This window comes from Lipophrys pholis (assembly GCF_963383615.2).
Source record: "Lipophrys pholis genome assembly, chromosome: 20".
Lineage (NCBI taxonomy): Eukaryota > Metazoa > Chordata > Actinopteri > Blenniiformes > Blenniidae > Lipophrys > Lipophrys pholis.
In genome coordinates, this window is record NC_137648.1 from 15,170,597 (window position 1) to 15,186,934 (window position 16,338).

The 16,338-nt window shown below is 43.5% G+C and overlaps 1 protein-coding gene across 6 annotated transcripts in view; it reads left to right on the plus strand.

Annotated features, from left to right (window-relative positions):
* The first annotated feature begins 1,256 nt into the window (after positions 1 to 1,256).
* Positions 1,257 to 16,338, plus strand: part of abi1a (abl-interactor 1a) — a 48,975-nt gene continuing 33,893 nt past the window's right edge. For 3 of the 6 annotated variants that reach the window (XM_080489003.1, XM_080489001.1, XM_080489002.1), the window contains exons 1-2: positions 1,308 to 1,588; positions 13,253 to 13,420. In XM_080489003.1, coding sequence (XP_080345129.1) covers positions 1,472 to 1,588; positions 13,253 to 13,420 — 285 coding nt within the window. In that variant the 5' untranslated portion in view covers positions 1,308 to 1,471. Of the gene's footprint in view, positions 1,589 to 13,252; positions 13,421 to 16,338 lie in introns of all 6 variants that reach the window. The other 3 variants (XM_080489004.1, XM_080489000.1, XM_080488999.1) reach the window with 3 other exon arrangements.

The following is a 16,338-nucleotide window of genomic DNA, read 5'->3' on the forward strand; positions in this document are numbered from 1 at the left end:
AAAACTGATTTTGTAGTTTTGATTGTAGCCGGCATCGTGAGAAACACGTTAGATGTCTTAAACTATAAAAAATATTAAAGAAGGACAAACATCACAATTCATATAATGCTTATATACTTTTGTTTCAAAAAACATTCATCCCCTGGCTGCCAGTCATTGTTTGTGAAACTACATATCCCAGCATACTTCTGTCCGAGCCTGATAATTCCTCATGATAGGAGCGGAAAGAAAGAGCTCCCACTGTTTCTGTATTTTAGAATAACAAGATTCACTGTGTATTTAGAAAAATCGTCGACTATTTACAATTTGGTATAAAACAAACAAACCTAAGCTGATAAACTACAGTGTTGGACAAAAATTAAAAAGGTATTTTCTAATGGTTGACTTTCTGTATACCTGAACAAGTTTATCTTTCAACTTTAAAATCTTGTAGGTTGACTGTATATTTGACTAAGGAATAATTTTTCATCCTTGGAATGTTTAATTTAATCCCATCTACACCCACTGCAAATTCAGTAATCATCATTGTTAATGTTATTATCATTGATTTATTTGTTATTCATTTGTTCTATCTCTGTTTTCTAAAAAAAAAAAAAAAGTCTACTACACCTTCCCATGTCAGGAGTCAAACTTATGTCATTTTATTTAGTGTGAATTAAAACATCAAACTATTTTTATGGATACAATTTTTATTTATTTATTTATTTATTTATTTATTAATTTATTTCATGGTGATTTATTTTTGATTTTTTAAATAAACACAATTCAATTCAATACAATACAATAAAGAACAGAAGGAAAGTATCCAACATCCTGAATGAAAGGTAGAAGAAAGAAGATTAATTCATATTCTCTGCCCCTTCATCTCAAATGATTTTCGATTTAGAATTAAAAGCAACCAACAAATTACAAACAAACAAAATGAATATAAAGTCCAAGAGCCACTCTTGCTTATACCTCTTTAGTTTCCTGGACAACACAAACGTGTGGGGTAACAAACAAACAAACAAAAACAAACATATTGGATAATTACAATGGAAACCCCCATGTTTTGCCTCAACTGTGTCACTGTACCATGCAGTGATCAAACATTTTTAGAAATATTTACATATACATACAATTGTGAACGTGACTGAGAAGATAAAAAGATAGAACGATTTGAACTAGGGTAAGAAAAAAACAAACAAACAAGCATTAATATGAGGTCATTATTTTAAGAGGACGGCGGTTGTTTTCAGTGCAGAGTGAGCTTCTTCGCAGACACAGACGATCTCCGGCGGTAGGAGCCGCCACAGCGAGCGAAGGGCAGCCAGGCATCAGCAGGCAGAGGGAGAGGGAGAGGTAGCGAGAGAGAGGGAGAGAGAGAGAGAGAGAGGAGGGTTTTCTTGTTTTCCGAGGCTGATCTCGTTCTGGGGGCCGTTTCAATCAAAAGGAAGGCAGAGGGAAGGGAGGCTCTGCGGAGACATGTAAGATGGCAGAGCTACAAATGTTGTTAGAGGAAGAGATTCCGGCCGGGAAAAGAGCGCTGGTGGAGAGTTACCAGAACCTGACGAGAGTCGCGGACTACTGCGAGAACAACTATGTCCAGGTAGGAGTTTGTTCCAGGGTTATCTCTCTCTGGTCCGCCTTTTTGTTCCGGAATGGAGGATTGTTGGGACAGGAAACATGGATAAAGAAGCTTTGTGGAGCTTTTACTTACACTTTGGAAACGCCGCTTTTCTTTCCTTCTTCTTTCTTTTCCTTTCCAGACTATTTATTTCACCGCTGCTCTCTTTTATTTATTCTCTTTACTTTTCCCCCCTTTTTCTTTACTATCATTATAAATATTTCACCGCTTCACAAACTGTTGCCAGACCAGGCCCGTGTGGGACAAGTTCCCCTTACAAGTCCGAATGACTGCAACAGTTCTTTACATTCCTTGAGGTCATTAAACTCACCATTTAAACCCACAGAACCAGCTGAAGTGTCCATTGGGAGGCTGCAGGGATGTGCTGATACACTTGGAGCACTTAGTGCATGTCAGTGCATGGCTTCTTTTTTTTTTTTATGATCTGCCAGTGCTGCCTCATATCTTCCTCACACTTAAATGTGTGTAAATGCCCACTGCATGCATGGGAATCTGCAGAAAGCTGCACATACGATTCGATTTTTAGGGGGTTTGTGCAGGCAGAGAGGAATGCATTGATTTGTTTTCTCTCTGTTGTCTCTTTCTTTCTTTTTTTACTATAGATTATAAAACACCTCGCTTACAGCAGAACAATGTTATGAAACCACCCATGCATTTTGAGTGATATTTCAGGTTAAATGTGGGCGCAACGTCACTGAAAAGTCTCCCAGCCACTGACGGCTGGGCCAGTTTTAATTTTAAGGCAGTTAACGTCTGTGGTGAGCCACGTCCAAAAAAGAGGGAGCGAGGAAACAAGACAGCTCTCTTTCAGAGATCGAGCTGAGCGACAGATATACTGAAGCGGTGGAAAGAAAAACACACTCTTTTCAACAGGAAGACAAGCCACCATATCAGCCCCAGAGGGTGTGTCCGTTCCAGCTGTACTCCCCCAGGACTCCCTGTAATTTTGTTTTCTTCCCTGTCCTCGGGATGATTTGGCGTCGCCGAGCTCGGTGCAGTTCGCGGCCCACGCAGAGGCTTCAAAACAGGACTCCCAACAAGTTTGTCCTGTGACGAGAACGTGGAATATTCCTGTGCAGCTGCTGGCTGATCTCGCACAGTGCAGTCAGACACTGTGGGAAATGTCTTTTTTTGGGGGTGGGAGATTTTGTTTATCTCCTCCAGCTGTAACACGAGCTGGAGGCACGGCAGTCATATTTTCCCACGATGTAGAGATCCACGCTGTGTGTGTGTGTGTGGACTCAATTTACTGCACAGGACTTTTAACATGTGTTTGTACCGTAAGCATTTACAGATTTCTCCCGCTTCATCTGGACTCCTCATGCTACTGAGGGTCTGATCAGAGCTGAATGTGGAGGAGGGGGTGACGACGCTGTCTATTGGCTCTCTGGAAGTCCATTCATCTATCTTCTGATGCTGCTGGAGCTGATCATATCGGACTGTGGGAGGAAACCCACAGTCCGATATGATGCAGCTTGTCTATATACACCTGTACGTTGCTGATGGCAGCTACGGCTAACAGCGAAATGTATTCTCTCTGAAACCAGTGCAAGTTGTTCTCGCAACGACTATAAGAGAGTGTGATTAGTGTCATCTGGTGTAACATTAACCAAGGCTGTTGTGAGTAACAAAGAGTTGTTGTTCAGAAACGGACAAATGGAAGAAAATATTTCCTATTTGACGTTAGTGACGTTTAATTCCGCGTTTTCTTTTTGCAAAATAAAACCACGAAGAACTGCAGGAATCATTAGTTCTAATAGCTTCAAAATAAAAAAAAAAACAAGAAAAAACTGTCAGGAGCTGCAAGTGGCCGTGGATCTTTGAATCAAAGGTGGTTTTACTGTCTGGAACTCTGAGCATTTCAATCCCAAACTCAGAAGCCGTCTTGAGGGTATTTCGCCTGCATAAGTTTGCTTTTGAAGGATCTTCGTGACGACGACGACAAGCGGTTGAATCGGCGCGGACGACGGGCCGCCGTACGGCGCTAGATGTTAATTCTGCTCCAACTTCAAACTCGACAGCAGGAGAAGTTTGAGCGCTTCGTGCTCGTAACCGATTGCAAACTCTGCCCTTGTGTGTCGAAGTGCTGACGTAAACCGGCGGGATTTGGAGGGGTTTTTTTTGGCGCGTGTTTGCGAGCTTCGGCGTTGGTGTCAGACTAACCGTTCGTTCTTCGCGAGCTCCGGCTGTACTGAACCTACACACACACACACACACACACACACACCGACATGCCTCTGCTTGAACCGTCCCTCCTCTCGACACTCTTCCATCCATTCTACTTCTTCTTCTCTGTTGTAGCCACTGCAGGTTTGCTGTGCGGTTAGCGCGCAGCCCGTCAGGCCGAAGCAGATGGTCGTGGTTCTGTTTAACCTCTCAATTTAAACTCTGTCAAACTTTCTCAACATGATACTGGGGACTTTTTTGTTTGTCCAAGAGGTGCTTTTTGGAGCTATGTGTGTAACATGTGACTCACTGACAGGCCGGAGATTTGTTTCCTGTGTGACGACAAACAGTGGGTCACAGGTTATCCAGGGCAGGGTTGTTGTTTTTTTTTTTTTGTTGTTTTTTAAATGTGACAGGATGTGTCTAAACTCCCCTGCAGACCTCTGACCTCTCCCTCCTTAAACTCTTGTCTTAATGTGGCTTAATGCTAGACTTCCTTGTGTTTTTGTTTTATTTAAAGGCGTCATATTATCCAGTCTTTCCAAACACTTTCACATCCAAAAACCTTGTATTCAAAGTTTATTGCTCCAAATCCAGCTTTTCCTTGATTTTCCTCCATTTGAACGTTGGATCATAGGAGCTGCATTCAGAATCTGCTGTGTCTGTGTGAGCTGGATTGGCTCCACCCACACATGCCCATTTTGGGAAGAGGAGGAAGTGCTTCCTCTCGTGGTGCCATGTGCCAGAGCAGAGCTGCCTAATTGTGGGAGGAGTCAAAGGGAAGACCTACCTTGATTAGGATTGGCTGAACACCCGATGACACTATAAGGGTTTGATTTCTGATTGGCTGGTTTGAGCAACACGCTATTAAAAAATGTAAACAAGCCAGGGAGAGAGAGGACAGACTTTCTTCACTTCTGGGACGTCGTTGCAGGTATAGGGACGATTATTACTGTTGGAAAATCATTAGAAAGTGAATTTTGCACAATATGACCTCGTTAAGACACAATGTCTTCCTGCTGCCCATCTTGAGGTTCCCTAGACTTTGTCAACAACAGATTTGGATTGTCGTATTTACCTGCCTGTCATGATGGGAGTGTGACTTTAACCTCTGTGACAAGGACACTACTACGGTATGCAAAGTGACCACCTGGCCATGCTGGCAGGTCACACTGAGGGGGCCCGGACACGGCCTCTCAGAATAATTCAGAGCTTGCTCTTGGGCTTTGATTCACTTTTAAGGACATTTTCAAATGAAATCCTAAACATTTGCCTGATTCCTGTTCTTCGTTTGCAGACATTTGGTCCGTTAAGTTCTTATTGGAGTCAGTTTGAAGGAAGACGCTTTAGTTCAGGTGAAAAGTCCCATTTTAAAGTGAGATATATGATGGATTCCACTGACCTCCAGGCTCGGCGCTCGCTGAGTAATGAGCCTGGATTTCACAGGTGCTGTTGCATTGTGGGATATCCACTTGACGGCTTTTTAACAAGGCTGGACTAAAGACTTGGATTTCTGTTTCAGCTGCTTTGATTTTTTTTAAAGTCTGACAATGTTTTGAGAGAGCGGTGCTGGATCTTTTCTTTTGTCTTTTTTTTTTTTTTTTCTTGAGAGATGATTCATAGTCAGATGACTTGTCGCTGGCCGGCTTCATACTTTATCCTGGTTTTCATTTTAACTTCTTAACCTGACAGACACAATCAGACATAAACCATCAGGAAACTCTAAAAACATTTACAGGGGTTCTTTCAGAATGATCTCCTAGCTGTTTTGCCAGACAAAATGGTAGATTTGTCTGGCAAATTTCATGCAAATCTCTCAACATTCAAGTCAACTCCTCTGTGCAAGGTTTGTGTGACACATGCAAAGTACCTATTCAGTGTTTTTTGAAGTGAATCACCATCTTTCCTAGCTCCTTCCCCCCTTTTTTTTTTCCTTTTCTTTCTCCAATTAGTAGTGAGCTGCCACAACCCTGCGAGATAAAGGCTTGATACACCAATGTGCATCATTCCTGTTCATTTTCCACATGATATACAGTAGGTTTGTTTTGTAATATACAACAGATAGGCATAAAATAAAATGTTTCGGATTATAACTTCAGTCAAATCTGATGCAGGGCACAATGAGAAATGAAGGTGAAATGATGGTATGAATGCAAATCTTGCAGTTTATCAGAGATCGTTGCAGGTTTTCAGAAGTGGTCCCGGCCACACTTTGTACAGTAACCAGAACCAAGGAACTGGAAACCCTGATGTGTTGAACCAGGAGGCCAGAAGCCAAATCAAGGTCAGGTGACCTCACCTGCTGAGCCAGAGAGACGCTAAGCTGGAGTTTGAGCATGTATGTTTGAGATCAGTGCGGACGGCTCTGTACCAGAGAGTCCTGGCAGTCCGTGAGCAGCAGAGATGTCTTCCTTTGTGGAAGATGATACACTCTTGCCCGAAGTCGGTAAATATTCCAATGTGTAGTTATTCTTTTCAACATTCTTCTGTCTTTTCTGGGTTACCCGGGAGTTCTCATTTCCTGTCCTCTATTCCTCTCTCTCTCTCTCTCTCTCTCTCTCTCTCTCTCTCTCTCTGCGGAGTGGCCTGGTTTCCTCGCAGCATGGAGAGGCCTGGCGGCTCTCAGCCTACCAGCCAGACCATTCATCCTTTTGACCACCTGTCAACCCCCCCCCCCCCCCCCCCCCCCCCCCCCAGCTGACAGAGCTTGGTTTGGTCCAGACCGTTGCACTGATCTGTCAAAGTCTAGAAAGTAGGAGTTTCACTGGATTAATGCCGCTCTCTGCTTACAGTCATTCACTAAATTTTGATCTCTTATTTTAATTGCTCTCCGCTTCCCGAAATATGCAAATATTGTGTCACGGGGACCCAGCTGAGACGAACTTGACCTTGTGAAATCCTCCGAGAACCAGATTCCCGTCGGTGTTTTTGTTTATCAGTTGAACACTTTGTGCGCGTACAGAAGCACAGCCGCTTTCTGCCTCCACGAACCAATTACCAAGTCACTCGGTAAAGGTTAATGAGTTTCCTCCTTGTGCAAACTTTCCCTTTTGTGTCTCCTCCCTGACATACCCCAGGAATTTCTAATAGCTCGCTCGCAGTTCTTCAAGGTCAGATAGACCTTATGGCCTTTCAGTCAGCCTCCATCTGCCCTGGTGGAGGACGAGGAGGAGAAATTATGAATTCACTTATCGTACACTGGTCTTTCTTTTTTTCTTTTTTTTTTTTTTCAAAGAACCCAGACTTTGTTTAAGCATTGATTTGAAGTCTTTATTCTTCACTCGCTCTGGAGTCGCTTGCACTGTCTGGTCTCCTCAGGTGGCTTGAGCTGCCGTTCGGTTTCTGTCATTTTCCACTGGTTTCCTCCTTCACCACGTCTTGTCTTGGGAAGCAGGCTAAACGATGAGGTCACACAGAGTTCACAGAAATGGTTTCTTCGATGACACATTTGCATTAAAATGGCACTATTATTTCTACGAGGTCTTTGTTAGGTAGTAAACATTGGATTCTCTAAGACTTTTTATGTTTTTTTTTTTTTCTTTTCCCCACTGCCTCTTTCGACATGCCGCATTAAGTCCTTGTAGTTTGACACCAACCTCATCCTCCTGTTTACTACTGTTGGGTCTGAAACGGTTGATTTTTGTATAAAAATGAATACTGCTCTGCTCATATAAACTGAACACCACTAACAATATGAAGCCTGAGCTTTTTTCTTTAAGTATTGAACTCACTATTTTACACTTTGGCCACATTTCACATGAAAATCTAATTTTTTTGAAGTGTCAAATAAATTCTGAAAGAGCATAGAATGTCCCATTCAAGACACATGTTTACCGAGGTAAAGAGACATTAAGATATCAGTTTAATTAAGTAAGAATGTACAACACGTTATAAATGTGTGCTCCATGTTTCTTAATGGAACAGAGTTGACTTGATCAGCTTTTAGTCACTTTTTCTATTTGGTTGCACATCCTGAGCAGTCCACGAAGTCTCTCTCTGGTAGACATCACAAGACGCCGGGTTTTCACCCTGTGCTCTCAGATTATCGGCCGTTATACTTGCAAAATTGGACTTTGACATCCAAATTGCACCGTCACTGAGATTCATTGTTCTCACAGTGTCAACAGGGTAATTGTCTAGTTTTTTTTTTTTTTTACCAACCTCTTGTACAGACCTGCAGAAAATGGGACGTTATCCAAAACCAGAAGCCGTCACTGTGTGTGTGTGTGTATATATATATATCCCAACATTACAGTCTGTCACAACATGTGCGGCGATATATCTCGGTGTACTGAGGCACTAAATTGGAGGTAAACGATCAGGTAATAGCTTGAGTAACAGTCATATGGATCCTGGACGTGTCTGTCTCGTAGCTCGCACTCGGGCAGCCGCCGTCAATACAACAAGCTGCAGAGCTCCCAGCCGCCTCCCGTCTCACTTATCTCGCCCCTGTCCGGTCCGCAGTGATCGGCGGTCGATACATGACGGGCAGCGCGGGGCCCGTGTGAGCGAACCGACCTTCCGCTCCGAGGAACCGTCACTCCGCTCTGCACAACGCCGCTTTCAGTCCCGTCGGGGTGATTTTTTTTTAAGCAGAAGTTTACAGTTCTCCAACTTTTCTTGTGGATTCACTTTTCTTTCTTTCTTTTTTCCATGTCATGTTGATGGTGTGTTTGTTTTGCCTCGCTCGTGGCTGACACTAGTTTGTCTGCTGCTGAGCTCCCCAGCAGCAGCAGCAGCAGCAGCAGCAGCAGCAGCAGCAGCAGCAGCAGCTCTCGAGAGTTTGAAGATGTATGACATGCTGCAGAATTCCTCACATTCCTGAAAGTTTTTCTTTTTCTTTTTTTTCCCTTTTTGTTCTTGGAACATTTCCCCTCTGGACAAGCGGGAGCTTAAATGTGTACAAGAGAAACACAGCAAAGCTTCTGTCAAATATTCACACATGTTCAAACTATTCACGTCCTTGAGAGGACTTTTTTTTTTTTTTTTTCCTGTTCTTGATTTGACCGGACAGTACTCTTGAGTATTTGTTCTTTAAGTTTCCATTACAGTTCTCTACATTGTCTGTTAGTCATGTCAGGAATACTCGTTTGGTCCGTTTCCTCCTCCCGCCGAGGCGTTCAGGGTTGTTGGGGCAGCTCCTCCTCTACTGACCCTTGAGCAGATTCGCTCCTGAGGGAGGAAGTCTGCAACTTTCCTTCCTCCCGTCTCAAAGCAGCCGAGAGTAAAACGGTGGACAAACCTGCCTTTCCAAAAAAAAAAAAAACCCTCCCGGTAAAAAAAAACCAACAACTAAACAGGATTGGTGTTTTGCGGCCGTTATCTCGTCAGACTGGATGGGTGACAGAGCGTGCTGAGAGCATTTACTCATTTCACCACTTCAACAAACCCTGCCAGGAAACAGCCACTCCCTCATTGCTCCAGAAATTGATCAACCTCCACTGCACCGTCTTTAACAGAGTTTCCTCTCAAGCGTCGCTCCCCGCCGCCTGTATCTTTTCTGCGTTCATGTTTGATTATCTGGCTTGCCTCAGCTGCCAGCGACAAGTTTACAGCGAGTACGTCGACCGTGCATTCCTCTGTACTCTCTTTTTAAACCCAGCCAAGGTGCTGACAGCCTGCCTGGATATTCCCCGAGTTTCTTCCTCTCTGTCGTTACTCAGTTCAGAAATATGAGATAAAATGCCCCGGGAGCACTCTGGGAGCTCACCTAATTCCCTGCATCTCCCACTGCGGTGGAGTATTCTCAGCTTTATGCCAGTATTATTTTCAGCACCGGCGTGTGTCTCAAATTGTTGGTAGTGATTTTTTTTTTTTCAGATGGATTGTGTGGAGTCAATAATCGAACAACCAAATCTGGTTGGTGTGGAGATCTGTGAGCATTGTGATGGGTGAACTAGCGACATGACGAGGGTGGGGGGGGCTTTAACTAGAGCAGGAGGTCATAAGATGCCGCCAGCGGAGATGTAATCAAGTGTCACATCTGTCCTCCCAACGCCCACTGCTAACCTCGCGTCACAGCTCTGGCTGCGAGGGCATTTTAGGATCGTTTTACCCGAGAGATTAAAAAAAAAAAAAAAAAAAAGGTTTTGTGACTGTCTGTTTGTTCCACATACTGCGACACTTACAGTGAGCTGTGCAACTAATTTCACACCCTTGAGCTCTGGGTGTGAGGGGGAATTACAGCTGCCTGATTAACACAAGGATTAAGATTTACTCTCATGCAAACCAGGAAATATCAATTCTGTCGGTTGCGACTCACGGGGGCTGCTTTTTCCTAACAAAAACACGATCAGTTTATTGTAGTGAGCACCGGTGTGTCACAAGCGGAAGGAAAGAAAAACAAACTTCAGCTGACGGTTTCTAGTCCTCGCTCTGGTTGATTAAGACATAGTGCAAGACTGCAAATTCATTTTGTGCTCGTCTTTCTCAAGTGTTTTTGTCTGCGTGAGAGGTGAGCTCTAAAGAAGAAAGCCTGAAAGCATATGACGTTGGATTGGACGTATATGAGAACAGTATGAACTGTCGCCATTGAGGACCAAACATCACATGTTGTCCTCGGGGCGGGCGGGGGTGTGTGTGTGGGGGGGTTAAAGCTCGAGCGATCATGCCTTGTCTGTCTAAAAGAAGTGGAGGGTGTAGATTTGTGCTTGTTTGCTGATAAAAGCTCAGCATGCGTGAGGTAAAACATGAATGGTGCCATGCACAGCTGCAATATATCAGCGACTTTAAAGGTGAGATTTTCAATGTTGCGGTTGCGATTTGCATTTCAAGCCCAACACAATCTTCTTGATCTTCACAAGGTTGTTCTCTTGATTTGTGAATGGTGTTATAGCATGAGGCCTTTGCACGTGATGCAGAAGCTGTGGTGAAATGTGAAATGCACACATTGATGGTATTTATGTTGATGTTGGTGCTCTGTTTGAATAGACTTTTGCCAGATGTTTCACTGTATCTGATTTTAGTCCTCCTGTGGTGCATTTTGAGAACCTCGTGGGGATGCTCGTATTACATTTGACGGTTTCGTCACATGATTTCTCTCGTCTGCACAACACAATAGATCGATGTGTTTATTTTGCAAACATAAAACACTTTTTCTTGTTTAAAGTGTACTTCACTTTTTTCTTCTTAAAATTTTTGTTCTGTTTGAAAGTACTGATGAACGTCCAGCGGCTAAAGAATTGTTAATTCTAACAATTTCACGGCAGAAAGGACTTTTAATTGATGAATAGAAAATGTAAACCCATACTTTGGTGTTTATTTGTTACTCTTCTAACAGGGCAATATGGCAGCATGCTCACGTACTGCTGCTTCTTCTCTTGGTAGAATAGGAATTACACTGGCTCACTACCCCACCTTGTGGACTAAAGTGGTATTGCAAATCTGTTGATGAGGCTCAGTGATTTGTTATATTTATACCTACAGTGCAATCGGTCATCGTTATTGAGAGGATGTCAGAGCACTTAGTTCTTTACAGTCTATTACATGTTTTAGCTTTTGAAATATTGTGACTTAGACTTTATATATGAGATTGAATGTACTCAAAGATATACAACATTTCCATTTAATCACAGCCAAGTTTGTTTTAGATTTAGTTTCAAGCCGATTTGTTGAGTAATCATTTAGAGTTTTTTTTTGTTGTCCCCGAACGGTAGACAAAAACTGCATCGTCTTCTAATTCATTGCCGCCACGGCTGAGTTTCTGTTTGCTTGTTTTTGTTGTGTCATGGGTTTTCCTGCAGCTGTGCCTCTCTCGGCACACCGCGGTGTCAGTAGTAGGTGTCAGTGTGTGATTTCAACAGATGGCCTTTTGCATCGAGTCCTCCGGAGGAATCTCTCCTCCTTCCGGAGAGCTGTTATCCCGCAACACATCTGCTGCTCTGATTCCCGTTTAGAGAAAAACACGGCCTAACCCCGTCACGTCTTCGCCCAGCGTTTAGCTGCACAGATTGCTGCTGGATTAGTTACGCTCTCCCGCGGGGAATCGGTAATGACACATGCAGCGATGTGGTTAGTTTGCATGTGGTCTTCCTGTCCTCTCATCTTCATGTGGTCAAACACTTCCCCCTTCTTTTTCTCTCCCTCCCTCCACAGGGTTCAACCCCAGTAATCATCTCCCCCACCACTGCTGCCACCTCCTACCTCCTGCCACGACTGCCTGTTATCAAAGGCCAGTGTTGCCCCTCCAGGCAGCGCTCTTTGGACTCCACTTTATGAGCGAGTGCCACAGGGGAGCTCAAACGTGATGGCTCAATTCAGAGATCTGCCCATTTGTACTGATATATCTTTCACAACCTGACAGTATAACATAGTGTATGATTAGTTCTGTAGCAGGGATGTTTCTGATCATAGTTGTTATTCCTCATTTGCATGTGTACATCATCCTCAAATAATCCAGGTTCCTAAGCATCAAGAGTCAAATATTCCTCCATCTCAGTGATGATGAACTGAACGGGATGAGGTGTTTACCAATATGATCCCATTAAAGTTTCTGACGTGGCTAGTTTTGGCACAACTATAAGTATTCTTAGAAATTGTACTATCATACTAATGTGGGTCCAGACCACATGACTATGGTCCGTATCTTGATGATCGTCACTAAATTGCGAACGAATCGAGATTTTAGATTGTTTTGATTAGTTCTCTTTGTGCTACCATCATGGAGGTATAGCTATTTCTGATAATAACCAGATATATTAAATATATATATATAAATATTATAAAAAAAAGAAGTAGAAATCCAGCTTATTATTGTGTTGTTTTGATATGATCTATGTGGTTTGTGTTGTAGCTTAGTTGACCTACATGAATACCACAGCGATTACATTGTTCTCTTGCCGGTGTCCAACATATTGATCTCTCTCAACTCTTTTAGCTGAAATGAAAACATGCTCATATTTCTTAGCGCTCAGATACAGAACATTTTTTGTAATCGTTTTGACAGATGCTGACAAAAAGCAACTACCAGCAGATACTGAGGACATCAATTTTGAGCACATCTGAGTAATTGTGTTTAGTTTGGTTGGGGTTCAAGAAATGTCAGCAATTTTGGGGGGGAACTCTTTTACTGGCACAGTTTGTAAGTGATAGGATACTAGACTAAATATATACAGGCTGAATTTAAAAAAGAAAAAAAACAAATGCTTCCAGCAACATGATGAATATTCAAAAAATGTGGGTATTGAGTTTGTTTCAGTTCTATTAGGAGGCCTTAAGTTGTCTAGTTTACAAATGCCATCAGCTGTTCACACTCTGTTCTGGGAGCATCCAACATGGCAGCTGCTGGACACGTTACATCATCTGAATCCCCACCAGGGAGAACGTGGTATGCTGGGAATGAGAGCCGGGCAGAGAAATGGATGTCTCAGTCGATCTACTGGCCTGGATATGGTGGAAAGACGGACACGGATGATATGCGACATCTTTCTAACTCGTCTTCTCTCTGGTTTTTGTTCACAGGCCCAGGACAAGAGGAAAGCTCTGGAGGAGACCAAAGCCTACACCACCCAGTCCCTGGCCAGCGTGGCCTACCAGATCAATGCCTTAGCCAACAACGTGCTGCAGCTGCTGGACATCCAGGCCTCGCAGCTGCGGCGCATGGAGTCCTCCATCAACCACATCTCTCAGGTCAGGACTCGCACACAGATACGCCACAGACCGTCCAGCTGTGAAGAATGGTGCCCCACATTTCCCACTTTTCCTCTGGATTCCAGACAAGCGCTCTTATTCCCCATCAGTACGAGATCTTTTGTGCCCTCGGTTCCTTTCATTGGTTGATCAGTCGTATTCATGTACTGACTGGCTGTGTGGTTGGCCGAATGACTGGTGGTCTGTTTTGGTTGGATTCTCTCAAACACACTGAAACGTTTACATTCGCCTCTGACAGAGTACCACTCAACAGCCTGGAAATAAGTGGCTGCAAATTTAACACACACTCCAAAGCACCTACTACTTTACCAAGTTATTCCTATACAGTCTAACCTTTTCCTCTCGCCATGTGCAGGTAAATCCCGCCGCTCATCCAATGATGGCATTAAGAGCTCAGACAAATCAAATCAAACAAACTGCAGCCATGTGGCAGCTTAGAACCGAGAGACGTTCATCGAACCCCGAACAGCCCAAACCTGAATCCAAACCTGTAAAATAAGTTGTTAATAATGAGGCTTCGCGGCGATCGCATGCGAATCGGAAGGATTAGTTCCTTTTAGTTTTGCCTTTCTCTCGTCTGTTGTCTTGTCTGTGTGCTTTTGCCAAGGGTGTTGGGAATTCTTTGAAGATACAATGAAGGTCAGATTGTTAGTGTATCGGAGGAAAAGAGGACTTGTCAGCCTTGAGGATAAGAGAGGGAGCGAGGGAAAGACAACCAGCAAAGAAGGCAAAAAAAAATGAAAGATTGATGGTGAAAAGCAAAAGAGGGAGACCGAAAAAAGGCATATTTGCACTCAGGTTTTGAGTCAACATCCTGACAAATTGCATTCAGCCGACACCAAGGTCACCATGACGCCATCCCATGCTTTGGTCTCCATGACAACCAGCCTGAACCACACTGGAAAAGTATATGAGAAACCGTCGGGACGTGGCGAGGAGTTTAAACGGTCGGACTCTTGGGTCCCTCTCGTCTTGTGCGCGGGAATTTCCAGACTTGGGTCAGTGTTTCACGCTCACGCCTGTGTGCTTACTGTAGCCAAAGCAAAGCCTTCAGGACACACTAAATTGTGTCACTTGAGGTCAGCTGACATGCAAACAAAGATCTTTCCTCCTCCTCATGTCCTTTTTCTTTTTTTTTTTTTTTTTTTGTTGGTTCCAAGCTTTGCAGGGAGGTGTAGTCTCATCTGAAATGGCTTCTTTCAGCTGGAAATCATTGTAGCTACAAGAATCCCATGCTGATATGTTTGTTGGTACATTTGCCTGATTTGTCTTTGGAAAAATGAGAACAATTTTACAGCTTGGCGCATCACAGAACACAGGCCGCCTCATTTTTTAACGTCTGCCTGGTTGTTGTTGTGCCTGGATAAACGAGCGCAGAGGTCTTTTCGCATGTTGGACGCAATGAAGCGAGACTTTCTTCTCAATAATGAAGAGGCAGAGCGTTGAGCTTCACAGGCTTCGCCTGCGTTATCGCCCTCCACTGTCTTGTTCCGAGATGGATCGTTATCACGTTGGCCTCGCCGCTCATGGATATGAGATTAGCAGGAAACCCTGCAGGCCTGAGTTGTATTCTGATGAATGGTTAATGGAGAGGGGGAAGCCTGTAGCTCAGAAGGCTTTTGTAGCTTCGGCAGGAAAAAAGAAAGGAAATTACCTCAGGTGCCTGCGAAATGCCATGAAACGTCTTCCCGGTGATAAACGGTTCAGAATTCCTTGTTTTTATTCGTCTGTGCTCATTTTCTCTGGTTTCTGTCTTGATCCTGAGCTGATCCATGCCTGAAGCCAGATTTGCCTTCGAATGCGGTCCACAAACTCCAGTGTGCTCGTCAGTGTGTATGGTGAGACGCTGCCTGGCGTCAATGCCACTTTCTTTGGTCTACTCAGCAGTTCCGAGGGGCTTGCCTTGCCTTGCCTTGCCTCAGTCAGGGTGTGTCTGCTTGGTATGGGCATCTCTGACTTGAACCCAGCACATCTTCTGTCTTGGACGTGCACACGGAGGCCACACGGGGCGTCGCGACCCACAATAAGAGGAGTCCAAAACTATTTTCCAAATGTGACTTCAATCACAAACACTGTTGTTTGCGTATTTCTTTCAAATCCGTTTCTTACAACCTATCACATGGAAGAAATTAAGCCTCTTTATGACAGTATCTTCACATGCGACAGAGATATTTTCAGGTTTTTTCCCAAATAGAAAAATCTAAGGAGTTGCCATCATTTTAATCTATTTGATCACTGAGCACAGTCACATTTGGTGCCCTGTGTTTCAGTCACATGTTACAGCTCTATTGTATCAGGCGCAATATAACTCAAACCAAATTGTATTGAAACAAATTTTCATCTGGTGATAATTAAATGTGTCAGGAAAGGTTAACAATGAAAAATTTTGACTATTGTGTGAACATTTGGCCACCTCATAATAAAACCCGTCAGCGTCACATTATAGTGGGAAACTGTCTTTGCTATACAGTGTTAAACTCACACAATACAACATTACACATTCATGAGCAAAAACCGAAATACAGTTCAATAGTAAAATGTTAATAAACATAGTGAAATATGTCACATTCATTTCATGTCAGCAATAAATGCTGCTTCTCTGATTGCTTCCAGATTTACTCTACAGCAGAGTACAGTAATCCCAATAATGCAGCCAAACGTCATTAAGTGATACTTTATATTAGTTTAGGAGTCCTGGTAGTAATACGGGCCCCACAGAGTCCTCATTTCCCTCTCATGGAGTCTGTTTAGGATTACGTGAATAGATCCGTGCTCGGTTCTACGTTTATACAAAAACTACACATTTACAAGAAGCATTGATGCTGTTTTTGGTGTATTCAGTGACCACCACGTCACTGAATACAGAGTACTTCTCTGTTCATTCACTTTGCATTATG